General features: G+C 40.5%; 1 protein-coding gene across 1 annotated transcript in view; it reads left to right on the forward strand.

Moving 5' to 3' along the window:
• LOC109035033 (homeobox protein B-H1) overlaps nt 1-15,941 on the forward strand; it is an 82,755-nt gene that overhangs the window by 40,602 nt on the left and 26,212 nt on the right. The window contains exon 2 of the mRNA XM_019048499.2: nt 11,912-12,128. Coding sequence (XP_018904044.1) covers nt 11,912-12,128 — 217 coding nt within the window. The remainder of the gene's footprint in view (nt 1-11,911; nt 12,129-15,941) is intronic.

Consider the following 15,941-nt stretch of genomic DNA (forward strand, 5'->3'; position numbering starts at 1 on the left):
ATCGGGGTATGAGACGGATGCCAGGGGTAAGGGGAGGGCAGTCGCCAGCGACGCAGCCCGTCCTTATGCCTGAGTTACTTTAGCTCAGCATTTCCATACTTACGTCGGAGATTTTCAACTCCGTGGAAATTGGCCCTGAGCGATGAGTGACTTCCGAGCGACTTCCTTATATAGGTCGTGCTCTGAGCTAATTTTTTTTAACAGTGTACTTCTATTATTAAGGGGGACAAAATAACGAGGGAAACTCTACAGCTAAAAATTTTAGAGATTCGGTTATTCAGCAATAGATTCCATATCAGAAAAATTTCATTGGTACTTATTACTGAAAATAGTGAAGTGAACTTCGTAAGAAAACTTAGTCATTAGTTGCGAGTTACTACATCATGTTTATTGACTAAACGGCTGGGATTTAGTTAAAAACTAGGTTTTCACGAGCACGGTTCACTCTTAAATATTGAGGCAAAAAGAGGTAAAACGAGGATAAACTGCGACAAGCGACGCTTCATTCATTAAAGGGAAAAAACCATAAAAAGCAGGAGAAAAAACCCGATAAAAAATTAAATTACCTAATTGGAAAAAATATGCTTAAAAAATTCACAACAGAGGAAATAGTCACACAGTAACAGCTTTATTGCTGGCAGGCACTTCAAATCTCTAAGCCTGCAAGAAAAAGAAAAAGCGCGCGGGTGGGGCTGGGGCTTATCGACTCCGAAAACGGCGATTCAATCTTTCGTAAAGGTATCAAGCTTTCGGCACGTAACTTCGGTTCCAAGGCTTGGTTCCTGATCCTATACTAAATGAGCTCATTTGGTGTAAATTCCAGAAGAGGACGCACCAAAGCGCGTAAAACATTTCCAGGGCGTCTGGAATCAGGTCCACTGTGCTGGGAACGGTGAGTCGTGTTGTATGAATATTGTTTAAATAGAAGCGCGCCAATGATAATGGAAGCAGCGCCGCCTCCCGCCAATGCAATTATCGGGAGAGCAGAGATACAGCGACAGACACACCCTCCCCCACCACCCCGGACGCCCTCGACAGCCGCAATTGCAGGGCACATGCACGCACCGCACCGTCACCATAGATCCTTGCTCTACTCCCATGGATGGATTGAAAAGCCCCGTCAATACTGCCGCACTAAGGAAGAACGCCGTATGGAAATTCGAGAGTTGCCAAATTTCCTTCAATAAAACGTTTATTTTGAGAGATGTTATTGATATTTTTCCTTGAAATTTTCAGGAACTTTAAGTGAAATAGCGAACAAAATTGTCTGAAAAAGTGAAGGGAAAATATTCATATAAGTTTATCAGGGAATTCCTGTTTTATCAAAGGAAATTTGGCAACGCCTGAAGGTTCATACGGCGTTCTTCCTTAGCACGGCAGAATAGCGCCCTCGGCTTCTTAGCTCTCAGCAGCCGATGGAGTTTAAGTGGTGATCTGCAGATACTGGGGCAAATCACTAATTAAGAGTAAAGTGCACAGAGCGAGAGAATTTATAAAGTACGACAGTTTAATCTTGGGGATACTGAGGCATAAAATAGGTACTTAATTATCCAGTGATATTATGTTAATTTGTAGCATTTACTTTGCGACGAAAGGAGATCAGCTTTAGCTCCGTGGGAAATACACCGCATGAGCTTTCCGCAGTTACAAGCTGGGTCACAAACTAAAAGCTTGGCAAGATGACGAAAAAGGAACCGCGATCCCTTTGAAATTCCGAAGACACAAACTCTCTCACCTCATTTTACATCCGATCCTTTCTCATCTGTATTTCGATCTTACTCTTTTCTTTTTACTGCCGATCTTTTTTACGGCGACTACTGAAATGATAGTTGAGTTTGCAGCCGACGACACGAGGCATATGTTGCATCAAAACTACGGGGTGTTTGTCAAATATTTGGCACTATAACTTACAGTAAAACTAAACACTGAAAAAAAGGTGCTTGGCTCAAGCATGAAGATTCTTGAATTTGCCGCCAATAATTTTTTTCATCTTGATTTAAGCTAAATTTTTCTTGATGCAAGGAAAATAGGGCTTTGTTTATGCAAAAAAGTACTTTATATTCAGCAGCAAAATTCTTGACTTAAGAAAAAATACTTCTTGGCGGCAAATTTAAGATTCTTTGTTTTTTCAGTAAAGTAAAAAACTTGGATCTACCCTTGGCTTCAAGCCATTAAAAGTCGCGTGCTCGTATAGAGGAGTGCAAAACGGCCAGTTAAACGCACATCTGGTGCCCACCGTGATACCCCGATTGGAGGCGGACTTGGGAAAAGGGCGGGGGTGAGCGGTGGGGGTTAAACGAGCGCGTTTCAGACTAATTGATATACATACTTAGCCCGTTAATGGAGGACCGGGAAACCGGGGAAACGGGAGGTGGAAATCAATACGGGAGCCTAATTACTAATTCCTGCGGGAATGTTTGCGCCGTGTAAACCACGACTGCTCAGCTTTCGGCCGCGTTGCCAGCCAGCCTGCCGTCTGAAATTGGAGGGACGGGGGGGTACAGGAAATGCAGCCCTTAATTTCGGCACATGGTGGGTCCGAATAGTTCAAAAGCTTCAGTGACGAAGATTCGCCGGTGAAGTGAGCATTGCAGTTATTTCGTGTTGCTCGGAGTTGATCTGACTGATTTGACTACGCATTGAAAAAATAGAACTTCAGGAATACATTTTTTGGCCACGTTTGACGAGGCATTGCTAAACGAACACTCGTTAACCTTACTGAGGATTTCCAATAGGCAGCGCTGAAAAAACACAGTTATTAAAAAAATGAAAACAACACAGTCTGATTCATGCTGTAAGTATTCATTGTTATCAAGGCTTAGCCGCGGAGAGATGCTTCAAAATAATATGAGTTGAAAAAAGGTAGGAAAATATTTGCTGCGAAAAACTTTATCCAAAAAATCTAATGCTAGGTGAATTCATTGTTATCATGACTTAGTCGCAGAAAGATAATTTAAAAGAAAACGCGTCGAGAAAATATTTGCCACGGAAAACTGTATCCAAAATATCTCGACGCAAATCCAACTGCTATGTCTTGGAGGATTTTTTTTGGTTTATGAAACTGAAAATGAAGGATTTCTTTTTCTCATCAACTATAGCGTATACATTCCTCATAAAAATGATTTTTTCCCCGTTTTACTCATGTACCGATTGCTCCACTCTAGATAGGCTATAGAATTAGCTGCGAAGTACCTCAGGCGTACACTCGTGTGACTATCGTCGAAAATGATGAAAAAAACTTTTCAAAATGCAGTTCGATGGTAGACTCCTTAATTTGCAATTAATTTCTGGCACGATGCAGTTAAGAGAGGAGGAAATGGCTCAGTTCGGCAACGAGCTGGCTGGCGCGGGAGGAGGAAAGAAAGTGTGAGCTCATAAATATGCATAAATATTACATAAACACATATTCTAACCGTCGCACGCTATCCAGTCATCCTATTCGCAACTCTTATAGTCTTTCCCTCGACGCTACCCGCGCCCTCTCGCTCACCTATTCCAATTACCGAACAAATTATCAAAACCTCGCATAAACTCAAATGAGAAACAGGGGCGTTTTTTCGGACGGTTAAGCGGTCTGCGCCGGCTTTGATATCCCACGATGTACACTCAGGGCCTCCTTTCGCAAAATCGTAATCACAACCAAGAGATTGCGTCACTCGCCTGAGATGCAGTATTAGCAAATTCGGTCGAAATAGTGGTTATAATTTTTTGGCACCTTTCCAAGGATAATTTTCGTATTAGGTAATACAATGGGAAAGCACGTGAAAATGACTTTCGAAATCAGAACTCGTTTTATGTATTAGCAAATTTGGTCGAAATAATGGCTACTATTTTTTGGCACCTTTCCAACACTGGAAAAAAAAAAAAACACATTGGATCTAGAATCCAGACTCTTGAAAACATTGACAAGAAAAAATACTCTTGATCCAATCAGATTTAAGCTGAAATCAAAAGGCAACCCGCTCAAATTAAGAGGCTTGGTTCTTGACTTAAGCTTAAATAAGATTGAATCAAGAGTATTTTTTCTTGTCGATGTTTTAAGAGTCTGGACTCTAGATCCAATGTGTTTTTTTTTTCAAGTGAAGGATAATTTTCGTATTAGGTAACACAATGGGAAGGCAAGTGAAAATGACTTTCAAAGTCAGAACTTATACTTACCATGTGCGTTAAAATTACACCTGGTTAAGCTTTTCTGTAACTTGCCATTAATACGACTTCACTGAAAAAAAAGTAGTTAGCGTTGAGAACTAATTTGGTAAGTTCTCGCCAAGTAGAATCAAAATTAGGCTTCAGAACTAATTTATTGTACTGAAGCACCAATCAATTCGCTTCATACGCTGACTTCACTTTACTAGAGCGCGAACCAGAATTGGAAAACAGCACTAGCTGTAAAATTAGCGCTGTGGTAAGACAAATTCACCTTCGGGTCAAACTAATTCGCCCTCAACGCTAACTGCCACATTGTCCGTTACATTTATTTAGTTTCGAAAAAGTGGCGTCGGTACAACAGCCTCAATCGCGTCAGCTCGTGAAAATCAATTAAAATATGAAATTTCGGGCTCGTTTGACAATGTAAATACTCCCGGTATGATTTATAGTGTCCTCTCTTTCTTGAAAACGCTCGAAAGCAACATAAATAAACCTGTTAAGGTTAGAAATCGTCTGTTCGATTCAAAAAGTAAACAAGCATGATATTCGTTGGAGTCGTCAATCTTCTGTATTAAATTGCGATTAAAGCGTTCCGCGTTCAGTTTATATTTTACGAAAATCTGTGAACTTACTGCTTACTTCTATAGTTCGCGTTCTCCCGTAGTTTCAAAAGAATATCTCAAGTGTTCGGACGAGATATGTTTATTCAGTGTGAACATTCGCTACCGTTTCATGTGTGAGTGTGTGTCTCTCTAAAGGATAATTCTGTCTACTTGCACGTACCTATGGGATATTCCTTTCCTCTGTCGTTCATTTGGAACCGGTCAGTTTATTTTTACCTCTCATCTTTTAAGAAATCTTATTTTCCTGAAAGTATTGTCCAGTTATCATTCGCTAAGCCGTTTTCTCCTCTCTCAGTTTTGAGGTTAGGTTGACCCAACCCTACCGAATGCGAATTAGAGTAGCGGAATTAGTTTCCAGCACTAATAGTGGTTAGTGTACAGAAACCAAAAATCATGTGTGTCCAAATCACACAATTTGAGTTAGTGTATAGAAACCATTTTTAGTCATCTGACGCTAACTCATTTTTTTCAGTGTTGTACACGGAACGAATGACATTACAATAGGCTGCATTTATATTTCACTCTCTATAGGAAAGGGTCTTCACAGGGGGTAAAAGTGTATTATCGGAAGCTCGCAACGTTGAGGGCAATGAGGCGCAGACTCCGGAGTCATCACTTCTCGTCCGCTTTGCGACTTTCCTTCGAGTTGGCTTGTTTTTATTAAGGGTTAATTTACCCGCCGTCCTGAGGGACTCTCTCGTTACATGTTCAATCTCATGAAAACTTCCTCCGTCTTCCGTCTCTCTCTCGCCGAGGTTTCGCGGCTGCGGCCCTCTCTCTCCTTCGAGGCTCCCGCTGAGCGGATACTCTCGTCCTAACTTCATTTGCTGCTCTTATCTCTTTAATCGAAAAAGAAGGAGGTCGAGGGAAAAAAGTTTGCTCTTCGTTTTCGCCGCCCCCCGCGCCGCTAATGGCCAAGTTTCGACGATTTTCTCCGGGCAAAGGGGCGTTTATCTCGAGGAGGCGCTTCTGATCTCTTTTTATTTATCTCTTTCCGATGGAGAAATAGCTCGGGTACCTTCCGAGGACAGGCTTCGGCTGGTCTCGTTCGCTTTTCGTTTCTGCGCTTCGGCTATTCGATGTCCAGCTCTGGTATAGGATGCAAGGTATTCCAGTATCATCTGAAAGAACTGTGTTGGGAGCACAACAATCCGGACGTTAAAATTAAAAAGGCCAATTTTCTTATTTTCCCTCCTTATGTCAGACCCCAATCCAATCGTTTTCTTTCATTGCCAATTCATGACTGGTACTTCAAGAATGAACACTTAAGAAGATCACACTAATCGAAACGATATTTTTGGCAAACACTGAGCATCATTTGGGTTTGATAACAAATCGGTGAATTTTTCAAACAACCGAGAGTGAGTTTCTAAATTAGAAATGTTTGAAATCATAATTGATTATTCATAGCAGGACACGCACACTGATAAAAATGAGTTAGCGTCAGTTGACTAAAAGTGGTTTCTATACACTAACTCATATTGTGTGATTTGGACACACATGATTTTTGGTTTCTGTACACTAACCACTATTAGTGCTGGGAACTAATTCCGCTACTCTAATTCGCATTCGGTAGGGTTGGGTCAACCTAACCTCAAAACTGAGAGAGGAGAAAACGGCTTAGCGAATGATAACTGGACAATACTTTCAGGAAAAGAAGATTTCTTAAAAGATGAGAGGTAAAAATCAACTGACCGGTTCCAAATGAACGACAGAGGAAAGGAATATCCCATAGGTATGTGCAAGTAGACAGAATTATCCTTTAGAGAGACACACACTCACACATGAAACGGTAGCGAATGTTCACACTGAATAAACATATCTCGTCCGAACACTTGAGATATTCTTTTGAAATTACGGGAGAACACGAACTATAGAAGTAAGCAGTAAGTTCACAGATTTTCGTAAAATATAAACTGAACGCGGAACGCTTTAATCGCAATTTAATATAGAAGATTGACGACTCCAACGAATATCATGCTTGTTTACGTTTTGAATCGAACAGACGATTTCTAACCCTAACAGGTTTATTTATGTTGCTTTCGAACGTTTTCAAGAAAGAGAGGACACTATAAATCATACCGGGAGTATTTACATTGTCAAACGAGCCCGAAATTTCACATTTTAATTGATTTTCACGAGCTGACGCGATTGAGGCTGTTGTACCGACGCCACTTTTTCGAAACTAAATAAATGTAACGGACAATGTGGCAGTTAGTGTTGAGGGCGAATTAGTTTGACCCGAAGGTGAATTTGTCTTACCACAGCGCTAATTTTACAGCTAGTGCTGTTTTCCAATTCTGGTTCGCGCTCTAGTAAAGTCAAGTCAGCGTATGAAGCGAATTGATTGGTGCTTCAGTAGAATAAATTAGTTCTGAAGCCTAATTTTGATTCTACTTGGCGAGAACTTACCAAATTAGTTCTCAACGCTAACTACTTTTTTTTCAGTGCATTATAAGCATTCTATTTGCACAGGTCAAATACTAAATTTTGACATCGCTTCTTTAATCTGGTTTGATCTTAAAACCCTGACCAGATTAACGTCTTCATGAGAATGTATAATGCAAACTTCTTGCTTTCAACATTAAAAAACAGGATAATTTACACGCGGAGAGGTCCTTCTGACTAATTATTTTTTAGTATTTTGATACTGTAGCCCTGTCTCAATGAATGCCCCTTCCTGATTTTGCACACGCTAACTTTCACGCGGCTAGATTCTCATCGATTCTTCTGATTGGTTAGATGAAGGGATCGCCTGAAAATCTAAAATCTTATTGGTGGGTAAATTGTAATTTCTAATCTGTGGTAGCTCCTTCATGTATGAGAAACTGGTCACAGCGTAGAGGCATGCAAAAATATAACGAGTTAGACATAAGCTACATGGGCGTCTGCGCCCGGATCCGCCATCGCAAGCTACAGATTATATTCGAGGAGTTGATTCAACATGGAGGCGAGCAGATCGTGAATAAATTCGAGGGCCAAAGCGACGCCTCTGGGCGCGGGTATAAGCTCGGATAAAAGCGCTGAAGAAAAAACGGTCGACAGATAAATCCGCGACCAGCAGTCAGCAGTGAACCCTTTCAAAAGGCTCGGCTAATTATCTGAATCCTGGCCGCGGCTTAAATAAAACATGGCCGGCGAGTCGCGCCCTATCCTATGTTGCCGCTGTGCTCCACTAAAATTTATCGTCATTCTTTTAAAACAATGATAAAATAATATAAAAAGACATCTGAAACGGATTTTAGCAGTTCGAATAATGTCGAGGTGTTTAAAAAACGCGGAGGATTGACTTATCATTGAAGCTGGATTGGATTACCAAACTCAGGCTACTAGACATGATACGAGTTTAAGCATCAGATTTCATGTTTTCTTTTCGAAATTTTACGTAGGATGCGCGATTTGACGAAGAAAAGTTTAGAGATCAACGCCTCGGAGATTCTAATATGTGCTTCAAATTTTTGAAATAGAAAATCACACAAATCACGAAATTGGTATTATCACCACAGAACTAATGCAATATATGAAACTCACTCATCTTGGCTTTGGAATTGATTTCCGAAATTATTACTGTATTCCACATTAGATTTTAGGGAGAAAAACGATTTGTACCTTGCCTATGCCCGATCGTTAACAAAAATAATTCAATTGAAAATGAAAATGTAGGTTTCATAAATACTGTTATCATTTGTGGATCTTCTTTTGTAAACTTATCATAGTTTACCATATTGTACCATTACGGCACCTTAGGGTTAGATACGCATCGATACAAATGGAGCCCATCATGAAACATGACATGTAAGGGCAATTAAAAAGTGAGGAGAAAAAATACAAAGTAGAGGGAGTTCAGTTGGTGTTGAAGATAACTAGAGGAATCAAAAAACTTCGAATAAAATGCACAAATCGGCATCGAAAACTAATTTTAAAACTTATTGAGAATACTAGGTGCGCTTTTAATCACGTTGGTGCAAACATGTTCAAAGAAACGAGATACTTCAGCAGGGACTCAATTGCGAAATTTTGATTCTATCGTGGAGGGAAAATTTCCTGGATCGGTGAAGAAGTGACAACAGCGCTGAGTAAAAGCGCAAACTAAATCCCGGTCTGTGCGTTAAATAATAAAACGACTCAATCGGGCAAATTAAACGATGCTATCTGCTGCATTTGACTTCATTTGAAATGCTGATGCGCCTTTTTCTGAGTCGCGAATTGCATGCATGCTTAGCCCTCGGCGCGGGTTTAAAATGTCAAGCTGTCAACGTTTTGCGCCCCAACCCCACTCAAACAGCGCTTTAAATTTTAATCCTAGATTCGACCACGCTCACGAAAATAGATTGTTTAGCTCATATGATCAAGGGACCTTTTGAAGGCCACGGGCATGACACTACCCCAACGATTTTGCCAAGCGGGGAACCGCGATTGACGGAATGAAAAATTCAATTTGTTCCTCTAACTTCCCTCGTCGATCACTTCCCGACGTCAGGAAACAGACTTTGAATCTGATAGCTGATTAAACTTCGGCAAGACTTTTTTCCTTACATTTCAGCAACGTTGAATGATATGAGGTCAAGGTCGAAATGTTGGATACTAAAGGACGTTGATGAAAAAGTTAAATATTTGATTCGTCGCAAGTTTTCAATATGTTAAATTTTAGCTGCCTTAATTTAGATTGAAATGGTACAAAAAGATCTGCAAACAATGGATGACCAAAATATTTAAAGAATACAAGGAAAAGTTGGCGGACGCTTATAACAAGTTAAAATTGAACCACGGAGCAACAAAGATAGAAATGTGTACGTCGTATGAATGATATAAAATAATTAGTCGCAAGTGAGTTTCAAAGTAAATTGTAAAATTTTAACTGATTGACGTAGCTTGTACAGATACGTCGCTCCCTTAATTCAAAATTTAAAAAAAAAAAAAAAACTAGGAGGATGCGGTTGGGTAGCTCAAAAGAGCAATCGATCTTTAAAATAATGTTAGGGGCAATCCTTAAACTTACACTGATATAAAGTCGCATTAAGACGGTTCCGGAACCTCCAGTTATTAAATTTAATCAAACTGAACAGAGAATTCGCGAACACAATATGAATAGCAGACGCAGAAAACAGAATTAGTCAAAAACTATGCAAGACACTGAATTTAAACACGTTTGTCTTTGAATTGAACGGAGAGGCAGGCTTTGTTGGACCGCAAATTACGGTTGACCAAGCGGCATCGCTGCACTTGTGAGGAAGGAAAACGAAATTTAAAAGGTTTCCGCGGGTCAGGTCACGTCCCGTCGTCGTGGGTTTGTCTGGAGTCGGCTCCAAAGCTCCATTAAAGCTCCCTCAAAGCTTTTCCCCCGCTTTCGTAACCCAAGTTGAGCTTCGTTTTGATTTCTCCCGAGATTCTCATTGTTTGCTCCTGAAATTGCCCCGCTCTATCCCAACGGTTTTCCACGAACAGGTATTCCTCTGAGCGCTGTTAACATTTTTAACCTGGTTTCATTCAAAAAGGACCAAAAAACTGCTAAAATTATTAAAAAGTAAACGCACAAGAAGGCACTGCATATACTCGGACAAATTTTGAGCTTCGTTTTGATTTCTCCTGAGATTCTCATTGTTTGCTCCTGAAATTGCCCCGCTCTATCTCAACGGTTTTCCACGAACAGGTATTCCTCTGAGCGCTGTTAAAATTTTTAATCTGGTTCCATTCAAAAAGGACCAAAAAACTGCTAAAATTATTAAAAAGTAAACGCACAAGAAGGCACTGCATATACTCGGACAAATGTGGAGCTTCGTTTTGATTTCTCCTGAGTTTCTCATTGTTTGCTCCTGAAATTGCCCCGCTCTATCCCAACGGTTTTCTACGAACAGGTATGCCTCTGAGCACTGTTAAAATTTTTAATCTGGTTTCATTCAAAAAGGACCAAAAAACTGCTAAAATTATTAAAAAGTAAACGCACAAGAAGGCACTGCATACACTCGGACAAATGGAAATGCAGCTATCCGCCGACCCTAGCTTAAGCCATTTCAGGAATAAATATAAAGCACAAATTACTTGCTATCAGAAGCCAGGCGGTGACAAAAAAAAAACAAGAAAAAACAAGAAAAAACAAAAAAAAACAAGAAAACAAAAAAATCCCTCTTCTAGAATAGCTATTTGATACAGTCAATTTTTACAGAAACCATGCTTTTAACTAGAGTCCCTTTATACTGAGAGTCAAGACAATTTGAATCCATTTCTGATTGGTTACCGTATTTTAGGCCTCCACAGTGTCACAAACGGGAATAAAGATTACATTTTTACCATTGCAAAGATTATAGTCTGGAATGGACCAGGGAATTACGGGTTCGGCAAGGAACAAACGGAATGAGAGGAGGAACGGAGAAAGGCATTTGAGAATGGGCCGATCAAAGATTACGAAAAACGTTCAATTTCTGTAATCTTTATTCCCGTTTGTGACATCCATGAGCCGAATTGTCTTGACTCTCAGTATAAAGGGACTCTACTTTTAACGACCATCATCCTCGTCCTCCTCCTAAAAGGCAAGGAAAAGAAACGTCCCACGCGTGCGAAAGAAATTGACGCGACAGAAATGAATAGGAAATCGACAGCATGTCGGTTTTAACGTTTCCACTTATGATAAACTGCAAGTTGATATCCGTGTGGCATTCGGGACGCAATTCAATCCAAATGCAAGTTTTTCTGACGTTCAATGAGTGGCAGCAGTGCGCCACAAGGAAAAGTTATTCAGCGTACATTTTATACATCTTAATATTGTTAGAACTCCTTACCTCTTCGGTTTTGATAAACGATTAAGACACGAGTTCAATTACTGATGAAGTTCTTGAAAACACGAGCTCTAACTCTGATGACGGTCATATTTGTTCGGTCCCACTATGAGAACCAAAAAGCAATTTCTGAATTGATATAGCTTTATTGGTTCTGCAAACAATTCGATCAATTGCGTTTTTTAGTGGAGCTTTTAGAGTTTTGAAAAGACAAGAGCTTGGGAAAAATGTATATCATGGGGCTTATTATAATTTCATGAATAGGCTTATTGTTGTACGTAAGAAAGTAAGTAAGCAAGTATCAGTAACTTTATCAGTCTTCAGCAAACTTTAATGGAGCCGCTTTTGACTTTGTTGGTTATGCAGGACACAAAGATGACGATGGGATCAGGTCAAATCACTCAAGTTCGAGTCTTAGCAAAAAACAACGAAAAGCACGGACCGCTTTCACCGACCACCAGCTACAAACCTTAGAAAAAAGCTTCGAGCGACAAAAATATTTAAGTGTGCAAGATAGAATGGAACTAGCTGCCAAACTGAACTTATCGGATACACAAGTCAAGACGTGGTACCAAAATAGAAGGTAAGTCAATTTTTTCATTTCATTTCTTATTTTATTTTTTGTTCAGTTTGTTACAAAGGGCATTATGTGCGTTTCCAAATCACTACTAGAATTCGAAATGTTTAATCATCGCACGTCCACACAACATTTCCAATATGCAGTGTACATGAAAATCTAAACTTCTTTTCATTTTGGCATTCGTCGTTACTATTGAATGGCATTGTCTACCATCCACACTTGCAGGTTGCGAGGTTTAGCTGTTGCAATAAAGCACAAAAACATTGTCCGAATATACGAATAAGTAAGGAGGGAATTAAAACATGGGTAAACAAGGCTAATACATTAATAACACTAAAAAGCAGGACGTTTTCAGCTGCAAAAAACACCAAAATAAATAAATAAATATAAAATTGGTGTAGGAGCAGGAGTTGCCTTCTCATCTTCCACATTGGTTAGTGTGTAGGCGGCCACTTTCACTAAATGTGCCATTAGGTTCCGAGGGTTCCGCATGTTCAAGAGAAAAGAAGATCCGTAAAAGTTCCACTGATTGTGAGTTGTTTCACTGATGCACAAAGTGCATAAAGTTTGTATCTAAAGTTTGTTCACTATTGCACTAAGTGCGTTTGAGTTCCACCGAAATTTCCAAAAGGAAAGATCAGTAGGTTTGTTCCCCACAGTAGTTTCCAAAAATTTGAGATTCCGAGATTAGGTGATAAAAGACGGACAAAAGTAAAAACAGAGGAAAAGGGGTACCTTCCCGGTGCAGCCCCTCTCGCCCCCCCCCCCCCCGGTAGATATACAAGATATGCTAAAGGTACTTCCCACTCATCCGGATTTCCATGCAAAGCACTAATAAAGCGAAGTATCAGTTCGCGGAAGATCTGACCCTGGAGATCACAGTTCCCGTAGGGAAAGCGGTTTGGGCTTAAAGCACTAGGAAGGACCCTTAACCAAAAAGACAGAGTCCGTCTAACATCACGAGAGTTCCAAAATTCAAAGTTCCAAAGTTCCATTTGAGCCGAGATCAGAGTTCCAGGTTAGCATAAAGTTCCAAGAGTCAGTTGTTCCATTGTTTCACTTTTCCTTTCATAAATGTAAGGAAGAAAAGGGAGAAGGGCAAGGTCGCATTATAAGTGTCACTTTTTGTTCAATTGTTTCATTCGGTGATCTCCTACTCTCACTTCACCGTTCGTTCTTTAATCTAATCGATCAGATTGTCACATTGATATGTTCGTACGCGGGTCTTATCAGAGTTTCTTAATAGTTTCGCGGTGTTGCAATAGCAGAAATTTCGCCGAAAAGTTAGATGAGAGAGTCACAAAATCCTCAATATCTTGAAAGATATCGGGAAAAAACGATTGATATTACCATGAGAAGACCGTCTCCCTAAGCGCAGTCATTTGATATAAGTCACATAAATATTGGGCACGTATTAACAAAGTTGTAGCACTTAATTGCCGGAGCGGTCACGCGAGTGACCGCCCTGCTCCGCGGTTTGAACATGACTCTCCCTAGGCGGCCACTATGTCTGCCTTGGATGTTCGGTACTAACAGAGACAAGCTGAATTCTAGTGGTTAGGTGATAACGGCTGGGGTCAGGTAGTAACTAAATTTTATAATTTTTTTTCTTTGGTATTTTTTGCTGCTGAAAATGAGCTGATAACAGCTCGGAACGTCCTGCGGACTAATTATTGAAATTGATGGACAAAGCTATAGACAAAGAAGACATAGGAAGTATGGAGCGATTCTATCGGTTGATATGGGTGGTTCCTATCGACAAAGGGAGAAAATGATAGACTAACTGTCGCGTTTCTCTTGAGTTGCCGTTAGTTAGTCTATTACCTACCTCCTTTGTCAATTTATTGCAACCACCCGCTTCCACCAATAGAATCTCTCCATACCTCTTTTGTCTCCTTTGTCTATAGCTTTGTCGATCAATTTCAATAATCGGCCCGCTGCCTTTGGGTGTTTCTAATGTTTTAGCCTTGTTTACCCAAGTTTTAATTCACTCTTTATTTAGCTATTGCGAGGTCCAGCTTTTGCAAGTATCATTTCCACGGCAAAAGGGTGGACTTGGCACGGCCGTTAATGGAGAAAACTACAAAAGACAGGTAATAGAATATACGATCAATAAAAACCGAGCGGAAGAAGCGCCAAGCCGAGTGAATAATTCGAGATTTAATTGTATGGAAATGGAGCACCGCCCCCCGGCGCTGCGGCTCCGTTGGATAGAGAAAGACGGAAAGTTCTCGTTGGAGAAGGAGAGCGAGGCTCGGATCTGGTGTGTCCTTTGCTGACCCGTGAGGTCAAAGGGCTGAGGAGAGACGAGACAATGGCACAGATACCCCGAAATTATACGAGTTGATCTCAGATAGGGAACATCATAAACACCGCAATCATTTTCCAGCGATGGTCCCCGGCCGGATAGCAGCAACATTTGCATTCTTTCCGGCCATCCGCTTCCTTCCTCCCTCCGCAGTCCCGGTTATTATTGACCATTTTCTTTTCGGCATCACGCGATTTCGTACAAAATTATACTTTGACTTTTAGCTTTTGCACCTCCCCCTCCCCTTCGGGCGGTAAAATTCGGCATTGTGCAGTGGGACCGTTCTTTTCGTCTCTTGGATCTCCCGGACTTTTACTCCGTGTAACATCAACAACTTTGGAAAAGTTTCGGCTGCTCAGTGCGGATACTGTAAGAGTGAGTTTACACGATTGACACGATGGTTATGGGATGAAATTAATTCAGAACTTAATGTACATTAGTGCCGTAGAGGAGAAACCGTCGATGATGAGTTTCTTACTTGCCTAAAAATAAATAGGATACTCGCGGAGGAATATTCGCAAAGTTCACGTTAGTCTAATTTTCTCTTGGAAGATCGCATTTTCTGGGAGAAAATGTTCCTACCTGCTCTCAATTAAGACAAAAATGGTCTCTATTGCGGTCTTACCACGCAGCACTCCAAAGAAGGATATATTTTGAAAAAAGATAAGAAACGTTGATCAGCGGAAATTTCTTGACGTGTGCTGAAAAGAAAGAGGGAGGAGAAATTCCACAGAATTACAGATTGTTACGCACACTTTGGCTAACAAATTGCCTTAAATTAAAAAAATATTAAACTAATTTTTTTTTATTCACAAATTTTACTTCAAAATAACGTGACAACTAAAAGAATATCTTGTCGCTATCTACATTATTTAAATTAAATTAAATTAATTTCGTTGATAATAAAGAACTTACGAGTGAAAAAAGGGTGATAATACAGAAAATTAAATGAAAAAAAGTAGCCTATTCGATTTAGCAAGAAAATTCAGACTTCCTGATTCTTCCACCTATTGACTGTAAAAGTACTTTCTCTTATTACTTGATAATTTAACTGTTAAATCTTCTTCATAATGATAAAACCAACTCGAAATTTTCTCTCGGCAAGAGTTTCAATTATGAATGTCCAAAAAGACTTGACCCGGGTTCAGTGCGCGGCGGGCTGTATTTGTTCCCGAGAGGAAGCGTTCCGAGTGGATCGTCCATTAAAACACGGGAGCCCGTTGATTTATGCACGGAATTAAACGTAGCCGCCGCGGAAGCCGCTTTTAGATCGGAACGGCTCGTCGAAAAGACGAGGGCTAATTTCCTGCTCGGAGGGGTGGGCCGCGGCAGCGGGCGCCGAAAACGATGCAAATGCAGAAAACGCTTTCGTTTGCTTCAATTTGCTCAAGTGTCGAGTCGGCGGCCCCGCCTTTCCTCGCTTTCAGCCACACCACCTCCCGACGTGACTCTTTGACCTCCGAAAGAGCAAAGTTCACCCGCGGAAGTTGCGTATATGCCTCACCTCC

This window comes from Bemisia tabaci, chromosome 4, assembly GCF_918797505.1.
Source record: "Bemisia tabaci chromosome 4, PGI_BMITA_v3".
NCBI lineage: Eukaryota > Metazoa > Arthropoda > Insecta > Hemiptera > Aleyrodidae > Bemisia > Bemisia tabaci.